The 19,112-nt window shown below is 44.7% G+C and overlaps 1 protein-coding gene across 1 annotated transcript in view; it reads right to left on the bottom strand.

The window, feature by feature from the left end:
- The window catches only part of LOC141047195 (uncharacterized), a 40,028-nt gene that overhangs the window by 8,556 nt on the left and 12,360 nt on the right, over nucleotides 1–19,112 (bottom strand). Inside the window, exons 2-8 of the mRNA XM_073542149.1 lie at nucleotides 8,422–8,545; nucleotides 8,241–8,338; nucleotides 5,200–5,349; nucleotides 4,894–5,073; nucleotides 4,689–4,812; nucleotides 4,508–4,605; nucleotides 4,219–4,309 (exon numbers count right to left, since the gene is read on the bottom strand). Of these exons, the coding sequence (XP_073398250.1) occupies nucleotides 4,219–4,309; nucleotides 4,508–4,605; nucleotides 4,689–4,812; nucleotides 4,894–5,073; nucleotides 5,200–5,349; nucleotides 8,241–8,338; nucleotides 8,422–8,545 (865 nt within the window). The remainder of the gene's footprint in view (nucleotides 1–4,218; nucleotides 4,310–4,507; nucleotides 4,606–4,688; nucleotides 4,813–4,893; nucleotides 5,074–5,199; nucleotides 5,350–8,240; nucleotides 8,339–8,421; nucleotides 8,546–19,112) is intronic.

The raw sequence follows: 19,112 nt of genomic DNA on the forward strand, positions 1-19,112 counted from the left end.
GGGGATTATTGACCCGGTGGAACAGAGACTGAAACGGCCGCCAGATCTGTGCACAATTTAAGTCAGGGTATTTAGCTCTAAAGGAAAGAATTATGTTTCTGTGGAAGAAAAAGAAAAGTTTGGAATTGTGCGAAGGATCAGATACTGTTAGTCTTATGATTCAAAGACGAGGAAAGAAATTTGTCAGGAATGCAGGAAAAATATTTTCGATTCTGGGATTTCCTAAGGGCGGGAGGTTGCAGCCTACGCTATGGGACGAAGGAGTTAAAAAGAATAAAGGAAGGTTGACTGATGATGGATTACTTGAAGGCGCTGAGGAATTCCGTGGCTTGGCACATGAATTGTATAATGAAGGTTATGTGGACATTGAACAGCAAGTGAATTCTGATTGTTTCTGTTACGGCTATGTTGAAGAAGGAAAATTGTCTATTATTATGGCAAAGACGGGATGTATTGTGGTTCAAGAAAGTGACTGTGGTGTGAGAAAGTGATTGATTAAAGAAGGAATTGAGATTAATGATACTAATGTGTTAGGCAGACGAATAGTTAAAAGTGATGATTTGAAAGAAGAGGTCTCCCTGCTGGATGACAATTGTACAAGGAGACCGAGAGTCGCAGCCCCCACCTCTGCTGACGGCACCTATTATCATCCGCTGCCAGCCTTAGTCCCCGTTATTGCTAGTGGTTAGTGGTTGCCACCCCTTCCATTTACCAGATCCAGAGGAAAAAAAAAAGTTTTGAGAAGACTTTAACCCACTCTGTTCAGCAAAGAGAGAAAAAAAAAAAAAAAAGAGCAAACAGCAGCCTCTAGCCCCCACCGCAGCTGTGAGCACACAGTGTGCCCTTCAGCCCACACAGCAAACTCTCGCCCCCCCTCAGACTTCAGCGACTGGGAACCCTGCTCCTCAGCCCCTCCCTGTTAATTCTCGTCTGCAATGCGCTGTGCCCGATTCGGACACTTTCAGAGAGATTGTCATTCCCCTGCTGTTTTAATCGGAGTAGATGGTAGACCCAATTAATATACTTTTATAAACCCTATTTCTGTGGGACCTTTCCCCAAGGTTACTATTCAGTTTGTAATCTCTCCCACATGTCCTGTAAATTTACTAGGGGCAGATTTATTATCACAGTTCCGCTCCAGAATACAATTCCAAGATGATGGTCAGATGGTTTTTTTCGTTATATAATCCCTATGTAGATGAAGACAGTGAGGAAATCTGTATTTTTCATGCCATCCCTACTGTTATGATGGCCCTGATAGGCCCAGATCCACCCCCAATATTGCCTGAGGATCAACGACTCACCCCATACCTCTCAGAGAAACCATCTAAACTTTGGTGAAAAGGGCCAAATGATATAGGTAAAATGCCTGTAGAACCAGTAAAAGTGTTTCTCAAACCTGGTGCCTAATCCACATACTCTTTTGTCCCAAATACCCCAGGATGCTGCTTGGTTTACAGTTATTGATCTTACCAATGCCTTCTTTAGCATTCCGTTACACCCAGACTGCCAGTTTCTATTTGCATTCACTTAGCAGGGCCAACAGTTAACATGGACAGTTATGCCACAAGGGGCCCAAAACAGTCCCAACCAGTTTGCAAAAAAATATGAGCAGGTGTCTTTTGCCATTGTTGCCACTGTTAGCCTCCTTAAGTATCTGGCAGCACTTAACTGTCGGGTTTCGGCCTCGAGACTTCAGTTCTGCCTTGGTCAAGTGATATTCTTGGGTCACTGTCTCCTTCAGGGTGCCAGACACCTCGCAGAAGAAAGAAAAATAGCTGTCAGCTCCCTTCCTTTCCCAAAAGATGAAACTGAACTCCTTTTTCTTGGACTATGCACTTATTGTTGTCAGTGGATACCGGATGCATCCCGCATAATGCAACCCCTTTACAATGCCTTGAAAGACGCATAATGAACTATAAGGAAAGATGGCAGTGATGAGGATTACCTCCAACATGATTGTTCCCAATTTCTGATAGAAGAAACAGCTACTCCACCAAATGTCAGTGAGAATTCACTCCCAAATCCTGATCTGGTGTTATACACGGACGGTTCAAGATATGCTGATGGGTTTGGTAGATTGCACACGAGATATGCTGTTACCACAGAGGACACTGTAGTGCACACAGCTGTGCTCCCGCCCTCACAGTCAGCACAAGAAGCAGAACTCCAGGCTCTGTCTACTGCATGTACTTTGGCCAAGAACAGACGGGTTGACATATACACGGACTCACGGTATGCATTTGGTATTGCTCAAGATTTTGGGGCTCTATGGACCAATCGAGGGTTTATTACTACTGCCGGAACCCTAGTGAAAAATGCTGAAGCTGTTAAAACCCTCATGGACTCGATCAAATTACCTACTCAGGTGGCTATTATCAAAGTTAAGGCGCACGGTCCTAGGACCAGTCCACAGACTGTTGGCAACGCGTTTGCGGATATGCAAGCAAAAGCCGCCGCTCTCTTACCCGTTGAACCAACCACACCAACTATGGTGACCACATGCTCTCAGCGTAAACAGTTACAAGAAGCATTGACTCTACAAGAACCTGATGATCTACAACAGACTGAAGTTTTCTGTCAGACCGCTTAATGACGATGCAGAGAATGTCTCCAAAGGAAGAGGTGAAGCAATGGAAGACTGATGGGGAACGAATGGATAATGGTCTCTGGAAAAAGGACCAACTCGTGTGTCTCCCTAAGCGGATGTACCCTGCTATTGCCATACGGGCACATGGACCTACACATTGAGGAAAGAATGAGGCCCTCGCACTGGTGCAAAAATTCTACTGGGCCCCAGGTTCTCCAGTTGGCCGGAAGCATTCCCTGTTACCAACATGACTGCAAAGACCACAGCGAAGAAACTGGTGATGGAAGTTATATGCAGATATGGGGTTCCAGAAGTTATCAGAAGAAACTGACCGTGCAGTTCAATGTGTTATTCAGCTTAGTAAACATCTTACTAACACCTATGTTCTAGTTTTCTTTTCTTTTTTCCAGATTCAGCAGAAACCGACACCTGTTATAACCTGAAGCCTGGTGATTTGGTAGTAATGAAAAGGCATGTCAGAAACCACAGACTAGAACCCTTGTATGACGGTCCCTATCAAGTCCTCCTCATCACCCAACAAGCCAATAGCAAATGAAGGGGCATAATGTTTTGGTTTTCCCGCATTTTCCATATTATTATTGGTAGAAGTTAAAAGTTAAAGTTAGAATATACTCAATGACTCAGAGATCAATACGATAAAGACAATGATTGTAATAGGGACAGTTGGTGGTCAGACACTTTCTCCTTTCTCAATCTAGCCAATTGATTTAAGGGAATAGGGGGCTGGATAACTGGGATCTTACAAAGCTTGTTACACATTGCTGCTTGTATCCTTATTGTATATGTGATACTAAAACTTGTTCTTTGGTGTATTTCTGTATATATTAGGAAATTCTACACTAAGACAGCTAATGATGATACCAAAGGTGTTGTTGCCCCTGCTCTTCTCTACACCGATCTCAAAAGGCTACTTGATGAAGATGTTGAAGCCAAGCACATGCCTACCTAAAAAAGATCCCCACCACTGTCATCAAAAATTGTTATTCATGAACTGCAGTATACAGGGGGGATGGGTGCGCCGCGACAGCCATGACTGATAACACGGCATCAGCCATGTGAAGACCAGTACCCCTCAAGCTGTTAGCTTGGGATAGCACCTCTGATGCTGCATATGTGTTTTAAAAAATTTATCTAGGGGGGAATGTGAAGGGTTAATACTAAAATCAGAGCTGAAGTTTCGTTTTGTCCATTCTCTGAAGGTTTTGTTTCTTCATTTTTGTAATTGGCAAGGGCTGTCATGAAACCAGACTGTTCTCATCAGGTGCAAAGATAAGGGAGGCGGGGGTGTAAAACTCTGAAGAATATGCCATTATACTACTTTCTATGACGGATATATATGTAGTTTCCGGTTTTCTTGCAATATTATTGGCTTATAAAGTGAAATGATGCTATTGGTACTTGAGAACCTTGCATAATTAAGCAAAAGATTATAAAATATGTGACTAAAATAAAGGGGCTTAGTGATCTGCCTCGATCCTCCCGTACAGAGACCCCCGTCTCCGTGTGGTCATTTGAGTTGTTAGCAACACTGCAATAATTTGGACATCACTGGCTCAACCGTGAAGGGTTAATTAGCCCTCCCTAAATAGCTACCTCGACATACTCACCTGGGTAGTCATATGTGGGAATCTCCTCTTTACACCACTCATCACCCCTCACATATGTCTCTGTAGTATAAATATGGGTCAGATCTTCACCCTGAAACAAATATTGTAAAAGTCACTGACAGATGGAAAAGTCCCATCTATGATCAGCTCTAATCCTTCCATCTCCACCGTTCTCATTACACAAGTATAAAACATATAATACTGGTGGATAAAACAAGACTGAGCACAAGACCTTCACAGCCATCTACACATCATAGGGGAGATCTCCTGACACCTTCTCTCCATCTACCTGATGATCCTGAGGAGCACTGGGATCTTCTTGTTTACAGTCCTGTGGAAGAAGAGGACGGGGACATCTCTCTGGTGTTGACCTCTTACTGGAGAGATCTGGAGGAAACACATACAGGGACTGAATTCATTCTCTACATACAGATAATTATAGGCCGTGCGCATTTAGTCCTGTCTATTACCTGGTGATGTGAGGGGCTGGGGAACCTCCATTATGACGTTCTTGTACAGATCTCTGTGTCCTTCTAAGTAATCCAACTCCTCCATGGAGAAATAGACAGCGACATCCTGACACCTTATAGGAACCTGACACATACAATGATACCGTCATCCCCGATCCCTTCATAGTGTTACTGTATAATGTCCCAGCATTCCCAGCAGTGTCACCTCTCCAGTCAGCAGCTCAATCATCTTGTAGATGAGTTCTAGGATCTTCTGGTCATTGATGTCCTCATGGATCAGGGGGTGAAGTGGAGGCCCCGTGATTGGGCTCAGGGGTCTTCCCCATCCCTCAGACACAGGGTCTTGACAGGGATCACTAGAGGTCTTCTTCACCACTGTGTAATCCTGGTTATGGAGAGACACATTAATAAATCTCACTACAGACATTTCCAGAGTCCTCACCTCTCCAGTTCTGTCCATCTGTTATTCCCATAGATAAGAATGATGTAATGTGACATCAGAATCTCTCACCTCTCCAGTGAGACGGAAGAGGATCTCTAGGGTGAGGTGTAACATCCTCTCCGCCATCTTGTCTCTGTCCATATCCATCCTTGATGGGTAAATCAGGAAAATTCTCTTTTGTAGAAGATCTTCACTGAGAGGATCCGATATTGTAGAGACCTGAATGAGAAGAAGATGATCCGATGTAACATCATAAGAATCCGGTGTAATGATACAATTGCTGGAGATAATAAGGGAAACATATGAGGAGACTTATTATTTTACATATATGTCTCTGTAGTATTAATATGGGTCAGATCTTCACCCTGAAACAAATATTGTAAAAGTCACAGACAGATGGAGAAGTCCCATCTATGATCAGCTCTAATCCTGCCATCTCCACTGTTCTCATTACACAAGTATAAAACACTAGCTGCCCGGGCATAGTAACTAAGTAAAGTTAGATGTAATCATTATAATTTGTTATAACTATCTCTACATATAAAGCTGAGTGTATAGCCCTGCCCACTCCGCTTAGCCACATTCACGTTAATATCCCACATCATCCCATAATCCAGAGCCACCGGACTACTACCCCTAATATCCCACATCATCCCGTCAGCCAGAGCCACCTGACTACTACCCCTAATATCCCACATCATCCCGTCAGCCAGAGCCACCGGACTACTACCCCTAATATCCCACATCTTCCCGTCAGCCAGAGCCATCGGACTACTACCCTTAATATCTCACATCACCCCGTCAGCCAGAGCCACCTGACTACTACCCCTAATATCCCACATCATCCCGTCAGCCAGAGCCACCGGACTACTACCCCTAATAACCCACATCATGCCGTCAGCTAGAGCCACCCGACTACTACCCCTAATATCCGACATCATCCCGTCAGCCAGAGCCACCGGACTACTACCCCTAATATCCCACATCATCCCATCAGCCTGAGCTACCGGACTACTCCCCCTAATATCCCACATCATCCCGTCAGCCAGAGCCACCGGACTACTACCCCTAATATCCCACATCATCCCGTCAGCCAGAGCCACCGGACTACTACCCCTAATATCCCACATCATCCCATCAGCCTGAGCTACCGGACTACTCCCCCTAATATCCCACATCATCCCGTCAGCCAGAGCCACCGGACTACTACCACTAATATCCCACATCATCCCGTCAACCAGAGCCACCGGACTACTACCCCTAATATCCCACATCATCCCGTCAGCCAGAGCCACCGGACTACTACCCCTAATATCCCACATCATCCCGTCAGCCAGAGCTACCGGACTACTACCCCTAATATCCCACATCATCCCGTCAGCCAGAGCCACCGGAATACTACCACTAATATCACACATCATCCCGTCAGCCAGAGCCACCGGACTACTACCACTAATATCCCACATCATCCCGTCAACCAGAGCCACCGGACTACTACCCCTAATATCCCACATCATCCCGTCAGCCAGAGCCACCGGACTACTACCCCTAATATCCCACATCATCCCGTCAGCCAGAGCTACCGGACTACTACCCCTAATATCCCACATCATCCCGTCAGCCAGAGCCACCGGACTACTACCACTAATATCCCACATCATCCCGTCAGCCAGAGCCACCGGACTACTACCCCTAATACCCCACATCATCCCGTCACCCAGAGCCACCGGACTACTACCACTAATATCCCACATCATCCCGTCAGCCAGAGCCACCGGACTACTACCCCTAATATCCCACATCATCCCATCAGCCAGAGCCACCGGACTACTACCCCTAATATCCCACATCTCCCAACATCTTGGCATCAGAACCAGAGCGCTGAGTGGATTTGCCCTGACTTCCATACCAATGATCCCTTTAATAGAAGCCTGTGGTGAGAATCAGAGCGGAGGGATTTGCCCTAACTTCCATACAGTAGATCCCTTTAAGAGAAGACTGGGGTCAGAACCAAAGCGCTGGATGGATTTGTCCTGACTTCCATACTATAGATCCCTTTAAGAGGGGCCTGGGGTCAGTACCAAAGCGCAGAGTGGATTTGCCCTAATTTCCATACCAATGATCACTTTAATAGAAGCCTGGGGTTAGAATCAGAGTGCTGAGGGATTTACCCTAACTTCCATACCGGTGATCCCTTGAAGAGAGGCCTGGGGTCAGAACCAAAGCGCTGGATGGATTTGACCTCACTTCCTTACCGGGGATCCCTTTAAGAGGGGCCTTGGGTCAGGACCAGAGCGCTGAGTGGATTTGCCCTATCTTCCATACCGGGGATCCCTTTAAGAGAGCCTGGGATCAAAACCAGAGCGCTGTGTGGATTTTCCCTGACTTGCATACCAATGATCCCTTTAATAGAACCCTGGGGTCAGAATCAGAGCGCTGAGGGATTTGCCCTAACTTCCATACAGGAGATCTCTTTAAGAGAGCCTAGGGTCAGTACCAGAGCATTTGAAGGCAATTGCCATGACGTTCATACCGGAGATCCCTTTAAGAGAGGCCTGGGTTCAAAACTGAAGCGCTGGATGTATTTGCCCTAACTTCCATACCAATGATCCCTTTAAGAGGCAAGATGTGCCTATGGGACGGAGGATGTGTGATGGGTATATGGGCAGGGAGGGGTGGGGGATTCATTTCTGTCGTGCTCTCTGCTCCTTTCTGGGGGGCAGACAATGGCTGGGAGCTTATGTTCCCGGGGATGCTAGATTTCTCCCACCATGTCAGTGTCTGCTGAGGTGTTGTCAAGTGGGAAAACTTGCTCATATCAACCAGCTCAGCTCAGCTGCTTTTAACCAGCTCTGGTGAAATGAGAGATGCTTAGTGATTGGTTGCAAGGAAAACTGCTGCTGCTCATAGCAGCCAATCACAGCTCAACTTCTTTTGAACAGCTCTGGTGAAATGAAAGATGCTTTGTGATTGGTTGGCGATACACACACACACATTCAGTTTTATATATAGAGATATAATACTGGTGGATAAAACAAGACTGAGCACAAGACCTTCACAGCTGTCTACACATCATAGGGGAGATCTCCTGACACCTTCTCTCCATCTACCTGAGGATCCTGAGGAGCATTGGGATCTTCTTGGTTACAGTCCTGTGGAAGAAGAGGACGGGGACATCTCTCTGGTGTTGTCCTCTTACTGGATAGATCTGGAGGAAACACATACAGGGACTGAATTCATTCTCTACATACAGATAATTATAGGCCGTGTGTATTTAGTCCTGTCTATTACCTGGTGATGTGAGGGGCTGGGGAACCTCCATTATGACGTTCTTGTACAGATCTCTGTGTCCTTCTAAATACTCCCACTCCTCCATGGAGAAATAGACAGCGACATCCTGACACCTTATAGGAACCTGACACATACAATGATACCGTCATCCCCCGATCCCTTCATAGTGTTACTGTATAATGTCCCAGCATTCCCAGCAGTGTCACCTCTCCAGTCAGCAGCTCAATCATCTTGTAGATGAGTTCTAGGATCTTCTGGTCATTGATGTCCTCATGGATCAGGGGGTGAGGTGGAGGCCCCGTGATTGGGCTCAGGGGTCTTCCCCATCCCTCAGACACAGGGTCCTGACAGCGATCACTAGAGGTCTTCTTCACCACTGTGTAATCCTGGTTATGGAGAGACACATTAATAAATCTCACTATAGACATTTCCAGAGTCCTCACCTCTCCAGTTCTGTCCATCTGTTATTCCCATAGATAATGATGTAATGTGATGTCATCAGAATCTCTCACCTCTCCAGTGAGACGGAAGAGGATCTCTAGGGTGAGGTGTAATATCCTCTCCGCTATCTTGTCTCTGTCCATATCCATCCTTGATGGGTAAATCAGGAAAATTCTCTTTTGTAGAAGATCTTCACTGAGAGGATCCGATATTGTAGAGACCTGAATGAGAAGAAGATCCGATGTAACATCATAAGAATCCTGCGTAATAATACAATTACTGGAGATAATAAGGGAAACATATGAGATTTATTATCTTACAGGGTTTAGTTTTCTTCCCTGACATCTACTAATAAAACCTATATATTTAGGCCACAGACAACAAGCAGTTTCCTCCTCGGAGTCGGCAGCTGAACACGTTCCTCATAGACTCATCTTCCATAACGCTAATTCTCCTCTCATTACCGACACTGGAATCGGCATTAGCAATACTGCAGGAGAGATTCATTACACGCGACATGAGAAATAACTCCTTCATGATGAGGACGACATCTTCATCTTCTACTACGGCTCTAGAGACAGATTTGGCCAGAGTCGGTCACTGCCTCCATCCCCACCGGCCGTCTATATGAAGGTTTCCCGTCTTCCCCGCACTGGAATCTTCTCTCCCGTTAGATCTCAGCTCTGAGTCACACACAGAAGTTTGAGGCTTTTCTGGAAGAACAGGACAGGAGAGATCTGAGGCCGATGTCTCCATGTACAGGGTTTCCCCTCGGGATAAGAGGCTTTTCTATCCCTTTCCCCCAATTAGAGGGGACACCTGTGGATATCGGGGTCTTTACCGGCTGCAGTCCTGGGGGGATTTCCTCGGTAACGTGGACGTTGGACAAACGTCACCATCAATTCCCATCAGAGTGAAGGAACATCGCTCCTCTATTCAGCTCTATGGATCCAGGATGAAATCCACTGCGGCCCCTGCAAGAAAAGAGCGAAGTCTGGTGAGACCCCCGAGGCCGGAGATTTCTACAGCTGCTCTGTGTAATGCAGGAAAAACCAGAGAGTTATTTTTAATCCTATTACAAGAAATCAAGACAAAAGTCCAAATGACTCTATTCCAAGACAATTTTAAGATGGACATAGATGTGAATACAGATAGAAGATCAGAACTTATAATAACAGATACACACAGGAGCAGGCGGCAGCGGATCACCTGGAAGCACCGGAGGGTATGAAACATGAGACAACCGAGATCATCTCAATCACTACATAGTAAAGTGCAGATGCTAAAAATCAATATATCATATGCAAAAAATTGGAGGAAAAAGGAGGGGTAGAATGAAGGGTTAAATACCCATATTATATGGAATAAATAGCACTAAAAGGGCCACACATCAAGTAGAGAATCATGTGAACAGCAAAAATAATAATGGCAGCAATCATAAGCCAAGAGCCCCTGTACTGAAATGACACCACATAACCTACCCATATCCAGCACACAGAAGCCCCGAACCTGCAGAGCCGCACTCCACATATATTGCTGCTCTGTGCACAGGACCTGTGATGAGGTCACAGGAGGGGAGGAGTCAGGGGTCACATGATCAGAGGCCTCAGTGTGTGCAGGACTCTGCTATGCTGGTTGTCATGGTGCTGGATGAGGGGAAGTTTATGTGTGGGGTCAGGAGGGGTTTACAGGGTGGATGTAGCAGAGCCGCCTGTGTACGAGGTGTAAGGAGCGGAGCCGCGTGTGTACGAGGTGTACGGAGCGGAGCCGTGTGTGTATGAGGTCTACGGAGCAGAGCCGTGTGTGTATGAGGTGTACGGAGCAGAGCCATGTGTGTATGAGGTGTACGGAGCAGAGCCGTGTGTGTACGAGGTGTACGGAGCGGAGCCGTGTGTGTACGAGGTGTACGGAGCGGAGCTGTGTGTGTACGAGGTGTACGGAGTGGAGCCGTGTGTGTACAGGGTGTATCGAGCGGAGCCGTGTGTGTACAAGGTGTACGGAGCGGAGCCGTGTGTGTACGAGGTGTACGGAGCGGAGCCGCGTGTGTTCGAGGTGTACGGAGCGGAGCTGTGTGTGTACGAGGTGTACGGAGCAGAGCCGTGTGTGTACAAGGTGTACGGAGCGGAGCCGTGTGTGTACAAGGTGTACGGAGCGGAGCCGTGTGTGTACGAGGTGTACGGAGCGGAGCCGTGTGTGTATGAGGTGTACGAAGCGGAGCCCTGTGTGTACGAGGTGTACGGAGCGGAGCCGCGTGTGTACGAGGTGTACGGAGCGGAGCCGCGTGTGTACGAGGTGTACAGAGCGGACCCGCGTGTGTACGAGGTGTATGGTGCGGAGCCGCGTGTGTACGAGGTGTACAGAGCGGAGCCGTGTGTACGAGGTGTATGGTGCGGAGCCGCGTGTGAACGAGGTGTACGGAGCGGAGCCACATTTGTGCCGACCTATCTGTGTACTCTGTATACCCCATCTTCAGTCACAGACCCCTCTGTGTACGCTGTATACACCCTTATACCCCCAGCTTCGGTTGGAGACCCCTCTGTGTTTGCTGTATACATCTGTATTCCCCCAGCTTCAGTTGCAGACCCCCTCTGTGTACTCTGTATACACCTGTATACCCCAGGTTCAGTTGCAGACCCCTGTGTGTATGCTGTATACAACCGTATACCCCCAGGTTCGGTTGCAGACCCCTGTGTGTATGCTGTATACACCCGTACAACCCCAGCTTCGGTCGCAGACCCCTGTGTGTAGGCTATAAACACCCGTATATCCCTAGCTTCAGTTGCAGACTCCTGTGTACACTGTATACACATGTATACCCCCAGCTTTAGTCGCAGAACCCTGTTTACACTCTATACACCCATAACTCCCCAGCTTCGGTCACAGACTCCTCTGTCTACACTGTATGCACCTGTATACCCCCAGCTTCGGTTGCAGACACCTCTGTGTATGCTGTATACACCTGTATACCCCCAGCTTCGGTCGCAGACCCCTGTTCACACTGTATACACCTGTATACTCCCAACTTCAGTCGCAGACCCTGTGTACGCTATATACACCTGTATACCCCCAGGTTCGGTGTTATAAAAATTGTAATAAAGTCCTTTCTTTTATGTGTGTGTATATATATATACATACGTGTATGTGTGTGAGTATATATATATACACATGATTGCATATGCCATTTATTTTGCCTAGACTTTGAAACTCTTTTTAGTTTACGTATTGTGAAGATATGGGTGTTACCTTTGGGTGTTACTTTTTGTGAACGTTAGCTGGCTTTCCTTATCTTGCGTGACTTCTCTGGTAATGTAGATAAGGATTGTTAACAGCTACGCTTATTCTAATTGCATGTACTATTTTTCTTGCAAATGTAGTGTTTTCAACGCCTTCTTTTCCTGCTATTTAAACTCTAAGAATATGTATTGAAGTTAGACAGAGGACTGCCCACACCTGGTGTGGCCGTCATTCTCTCTCCATGCCGGCATGTCCAACTAAAGAAGCATCTTACTTATTCAGGTCTGGACGATTTCTAATTGGAACATAAAAAAATCCCTGACATTTGGTGCGTTGGCCGGGAATCCAACACCTTTCCCTCACCGGTGAGTACTGTAAACCGTGCACGGGGGAGTCTGGAACTCCTTAAGCAAGTCCTCCGCCTTGCCATTAGGCGTCAACAGGGGCATTATCAGTTTCCCGGACTGAGGGAAAATGACGGATTCCGTATAATCTAAGGATCTCTGGGAATCGTCTGTATCTGAATACAGGTAAGAACATTTAATAATTTTCATTATATTCGGTAACCTTGTTAATCCAGTATGAATGTTATTCTTGGAATTGAATGGGGACTGTGATTGTAGACTTTTCCAATTGGGGTTTATGAGAGGCTCCTGTAAGTTGGTAGTTTGCATGCAATTGGAGTTATAATAACTCCTGTTGCTAAGCTCCATAGGAATGGGGTTTGTTTGTTCTTGTAAAATATTCCGAAGAATAATAATAATCTTTATCTTTTTATTTTTGAATGGGATGAATGTTATTTTAGGAATTGAATAGGGAACTTGTGGACTTTTCCAATTGGGGTTTGTGAGAGGCTCCTGTAAGTTGGAGGTTTACATGCAATTGGAGTTATTAAACCTCTTGTAAGTTGCGAAGCTCCATAGTGATTGGGGTTTGTTTGTTCTTTTAAGATATTCCACTGAACAGCAATAATCTTTTTTTTTTTATTATTTATTTTTATTTTTGAATGGGTACAAAGCCAGTGTGAGAAGGCTACTGTGCAATAAAAAACTCCGTGTGCACGTTAAATTGATCTAGATGGGAGAATCGAGGGAGATTCTTGTTAGATTAACCCCTTAATGACAGCCAATATGTCTTTTTACTGACCTGAGATTTAAGAGAATATCATCCCCGTGCAGGTGATGATCCAGCAGCTGTTGGCTGTCCACTATAGCTGACAACTTGCTGTATCCGGCTATACCACTTTGCAAAAATTCCTGAAAATCACCTGAAGGGTTAATAAACTACCTGACAGAAGTTTTCAATATGTCAGGGGGTGCTGTTTTTTAAAAAATGGGCTACTAAGGGGTTAAGGAAGCCGGTATAAGATGAATTTTTGCCGGTATTCTGTTTTGTCTTCTGTACTTTGTTGAATGTTGTTTTCTGGTAAGTGTGCTGTTTTGTCTGTCTTTTAAAATTATAGAACTAAAACGCCATAAATATATGTTTTATATTACTCATGAGACTCCTTGAATGTTATCTTGAGTGAATGTATGAGGATTTAAATATAAAATCCTGAGTGTATAAGGGAGTCCAGTAGGCGTGGTTAACAGTCATCTGTGGACTGGAGACAAATCATAGGTTATTATAGTGATATAAATCACCTAGGTACACGCGACCTGATCCCCATAGAGAATATTCTATGTTGTAATGTTGTATGTTTTTCTTTTAATAAGACAGAGTGACTGAACCCTCCTCGTTTAAAAAGTGGACACAAAGTCAGATTAAGATCTTATAATGATCACTGAGGAGAGTCCGCGCCTGTGGTGCTCTGAATACCTGATATTAAGAACGGGAACGTCTCTGGATAAAAAGAGACAGTGTCATTAGACTTTATCTCAGCACTTCAGGAATAGGAGTACGAGGGAACTTTACTCTCTTGTCTTATATGTCTCTGTGTATGTGTGTATGTCCAGTCCCTAACTGTGGAAGCTGTTGTACCTTGTGTGTTTGCACTGTGACGTTAGTTAAAAGTCCATGAGAGTGACCATAGCCCTTGGGGACCTTTCTTGTTTGTTACACTGTGTTGTCACACTCACCCCTTACAGGCTTTCATTGGACGGAGGTGGCAAGATATAGAGATACAAGCTGGTAAATACCTAGGACATAGTGTAATCAGTGAGGATTATTTAGATCCTGGATATTAGTAACAGTAATTGTATTGTTGCTATTTTATCTTCTTGTTGACTTATGAATTTCACTGATATTTGTCAATCTTCTTGCAAGTGGGTAGAAATCCATTGTGCTCCAGGGTTTATATTGTGTATTGTCCTTATTTTGTTTTTTGTGTTTAAGAATTTTACGTAACATCCTTATGGGGCTTTATCCCATAGACATAAAGATATATATTTTAAGACCTTGTCCTCATTGTAGGGCAGGATTGTTATTGACCATTTCATCTGATGGCTGGAAAGTTATTAAGATTGTACCAAGAAGGTATCCCTGGAATGAAGCAGGATATGGTCCTTTTTCATCGAGTACCCAGAGAGAACAGCCTTCAGATCAAATGTGCAATGTGTCCTTATTGGTAACTTATAGGCCTAACTCTTATATATTATAACAAATAGAGAGTAAAAATTCTATATCGCTGACATTGTCTTTTTAGTCTTGACAAACTAGGAGTAGGCACCACCCAGAGCAAACAGTCCTGAAGTGGGGAGATAAGCTGTTAGCATGAGGATTGTTGTGGAATGTGGTTGTGGTTTTGAGATAAGAAGGGGCCACTAGGAGACCCTGAATGTGTCCCCGGACAGATGGGTTGTATTTTATGATAAACTTAGTTTCATAAAATGTGAAAATTTGGTACAGGAAATGGAAAAGTGTAATGAGAGGAAATATTTAATTTGGCTAAAGTAGAAATACATTTATAAAACACTGTATTTCCAGAAGTAACTGTCCTTGTGGGAAGCCATGAGGTCACTTTTCTTGTTGATTTCTTGTTGATTCAGGAGCACTAGAACCTTAGTACTTCCAGAAGAGATACCGACTATTGGACTGTCTGCTGTCTGCATAGTGGTAAAAGGAGCAAGTGGTAAGACACAGGGAACCATTGTCTACGCCTGTGGAAACACCGGGCCCTCAGCACAGGTAAAAGTGCAATTACACAAATTATAATATCAACTGTGTGGGACGGATATGATACAAGCCCTGAGCCTGGGAATAATTCCTACTGCTGCCGGACTATAGGTGAAATCCATGGCTGAGACAATGGTGCTCCAGGGGTATGGGGAATCTAGATACTATTACAGTCTAGATCTAATAACTGAAGGACCATCCTCAGTTACTGAGTCCTTAATCAAGGAAGCAATAGATAAAGGTACACAAATGTAGATGTTCACACACCTGAAGAACTACACAGCACCATGTACTACAGGTATTTCAGGGGTCCTGATGTAAAATATGAGAATTTCCATGCTCTAGATTGTTCATTGCACACCATATACTGGAATTATAAAGGGAACTGTGCCGTCAGTTGTAAACTGTCAGAACAAATTAAATTGTTGTTTTTGCTTTTTAGAGGCACCGAGCCACATGTTTCCCTCTCCAGATGTAAAGGTAGATCATGGAAATTCCTTGGTGATTTTGTTGGAGTGTAAGGAAAGTAACAATGGGAGGATTTGAGTGATGGCTTATTTTGCAGTGCCAGACTGCAGGCATGTTCACAAGTACAAAAAGTGGAACACCATTTCTAAACCCAGTGTCCACCTGCAGCGAGGCAGGGGAACGAGTGAGAAATGCTGATCCTTTCCTAGAATTAGAAGAAGAATTGACCACATACCCAGAATCTTTGTGGTCCTCATGACCTGCAGATGTGGGATTGATAAAAGGGGTGATTATACCCTGTCCAGCTCACCTTGTAACAGAACCTTGTTTCCAGTAGGGAGGGCGCCCCCATCTGTAAACGAGGCTGTGATTCCAAGAGCCCCCACAGGGCCAGACCTCCATACTCTGCTGAATGACTGGAGGCCAGAACATAAGGTCTTTACAGTGATGTCTTCAGCATCCTGGTACATCCAGATAGCCAGGCTTGGTTTGTACTCACATATAAGGGGAGCAGGTATACATTCACCGGAATCCCACAAGGGTACTGTGAATCACCTACTATTGTTTTCCAGGTAAAATTGGCTAACCTAGCTCAATGTGAGTCACCAGAAGGGAGCCAGATGCTCTTATATGTGGATAACATGCTATTGGCATTAAAAAAAGAATAAAAACAAATTGGTAACCAAAGGGGTTAACTTTAAAGATGACCTATATGTATAAACTGCCCAGTGACCTCCTAAGATACAGTGGGGAAAAAAAGTATTTAGTCAGTCAGCAATAGTGCAAGTTCCACCACTTAAAAAGATGAGAGGCGTCTGTAATTTACATCATAGGTAGACCTCAACTATGGGAGACAAACTGAGAAAAAAAATCCAGAAAATCACATTGTCTGTTTTTTTTTCATTTTATTTGCATATTATGGTGGAAAATAAGTATTTGGTCAGAAACAAGCAATCAACATTTCTGGCTCTCACAGACCTGTAACTTCTTCTTTAAGAGTCTCCTCTTTCCTCCACTCATTACCTGTAGTAATGGCACCTGTTTAAACTTGTTATCAGTATAAAAAGACACCTGTGCACACCCTCAAACAGTCTGACTCCAAACTCCACTATGGTGAAGACCAAAGAGCTGTCAAAGGACACCAGAAACAAAATTGTAGCCCTGCACCAGGCTGGGAAGACTGAATCTGCAATAGCCAACCAGCTTGGAGTGAAGAAATCAACTGTGGGAGCAATAATTAGAAAATGGAAGACATACAAGACCACTGATAATCTCCCTCGATCTGGTGCTCCACGCAAAATCCCACCCCGTGGGGTCAGAATGATCACAAGAACGGTGAGCAAAAATCCCAGAACCACGCGGGGGGACCTAGTGAATGAACTGCAGAGAGCTGGGACCAATGTAACAAGGCCTACCATAAGTAACACACTACGCCACCATGGACTCAGATCCTGCAGTGCCAGACGTGTCCCACTGCTTAAGCCTGTACATGTCCGGGCCCGTCTGAAGTTTGCTAGAGAGCATTTGGATGATCCAGAGGAGTTTTGGGAGAATGTCCTATGGTCTGATGAAACCAAACTGGAACTGTTTGGTAGAAACACAACTTGTCGTGTTTGGAGGAAAAAGAATACTGAGTTGCATCCATCAAACACCATACCTACTGTAAAGCATGGTGGTGGAAACATCATGCTTTGGGGCTGTTTCTCTGCAAAGGGGCCAGGACGACTGATCCGGGTACATGAAAGAATGAATGGGGCCATGTATCGTGAGATTTTGAGTGCAAACCTCCTTCCATCAGCAAGGGCATTGAAGATGAAACGTGGCTGGGTCTTTCAACATGACAATGATCCAAAGCACACCGCCAGGGCAACGAAGGAGTGGCTTCGTAAGAAGCATTTCAAGGTCCTGGAGTGGCCTAGCCAGTCTCCAGATCTCAACCCTATAGAAAACCTTTGGAGGGAGTTGAAAGTCCGTGTTGCCAAGCGAAAAGCCAAAAACCACTGCTCTAGAGGAGATCTGCATGGAGGAATGGGCCAACATACCAACAACAGTGTGTGGCAACCTTGTGAAGACTTACAGAAAACGTTTGACCTCTGTCATTGCCAACAAAGGATATATCACAAAGTATTGAGATGAAATTTTGTTTCTGACCAAATACTTATTTTCCACCATAATATGCAAATAAAATGAAAAAAAAAACAGACAATGTGATTTTCTGGATTTTTTTTCTCAGTTTGTCTCCCATAGTTGAGGTCTACCTATGATGTAAATTACAGACGCCTCTCATCTTTTTAAGTGGTGGAACTTGCACTATTGCTGACTGACTAAATACTTTTTTTCCCCACTGTATGTCACAGTATTGAGCCATGGTATAAGCTATGTCTCAACAGGAGGGGTGGTAGAGGTCATATCTTACGTATTTATGATGTATGGCTTTACTAACTATTAAAATTTTTTGTTTAATCTGCATTACTTGTGCAAAAAATAATTCCTAAGGGAATCTGAGACCAAAGAGAGGACAATGTCCTCACCCTGAATACTTATTCCAACACATTTGTATGGATTTTATTGAACAAGTGTGAGAGAAAAAGTCCAGCCTTGTTATTATGGATGCTTTCAGCAGGTGGATTGAAGCTGTCCACCCTGATGCATTAATGGTACCGAAGGCCCTTCTAAAGGAAATCATACCCAGATTTGGGGTTCCAGAAAATATATAGTAAACTAAGTAATGTTATTATTACCTAAAACATTGTCAATTGAGTTGGGAAACCACTGTGCCTGTCATCCTCAGTCAGCCGGACTGGTTGAAGGACACAGTGGGATCTTGAAAAATAGGTTGACAAAGACCATGCAGGAAGCAGGAAAGATTGGTTGTACTGTTTCCTATTGGTTGTACTAAATAAGTATGTCACACGGACATCTGTAGTGCTGACAGCCTTTTGAAGTCATATACGGGAGATCTTTTCTGTCACCTCAGCTAAAATCCTTTAAAAGGATAGAGGAGGAAGTTGGTTGTACATTAGCAGAATATATGGCTAAGATATTAACTCACAAAGAAGTTTCTACTCGTAGTTTTGTTCCAGGAAACTCACTAACAAAACCTGAGATTGTGAAACTTGCAGACTGGGTCCTTGTGAAGGTGATAAAGAAGAAACACCAGCACCATCCTAAGTGGGAAGGTCCTTACCAAGTCCTGTGGACTACTCCTACTGCGGTCAAGATTGCTGAGCGCAGTTCCTGGATCCATCTCTTACACTGTAAACTTGTCAGACAGGTAGGGACAGAGTAGGATCTGACTTGCTTGTCAAAGTCCAGCTACAAAGGGAGGTTTTCCACAAGGGAAAGCTTGTCTCAAACTGGTGGTCTCCCATTCATCCCCTTACCCGGACAAGACGGTCAGATCTAGGATGTGTACATCAGGGTTAGTCACAGGT

Source organism: Dendrobates tinctorius, unplaced genomic scaffold (assembly GCF_039654945.1).
Source record: "Dendrobates tinctorius isolate UK_male_01 unplaced genomic scaffold, ASM3965494v1 ptg000126l, whole genome shotgun sequence".
Lineage (NCBI taxonomy): Eukaryota > Metazoa > Chordata > Amphibia > Anura > Dendrobatidae > Dendrobates > Dendrobates tinctorius.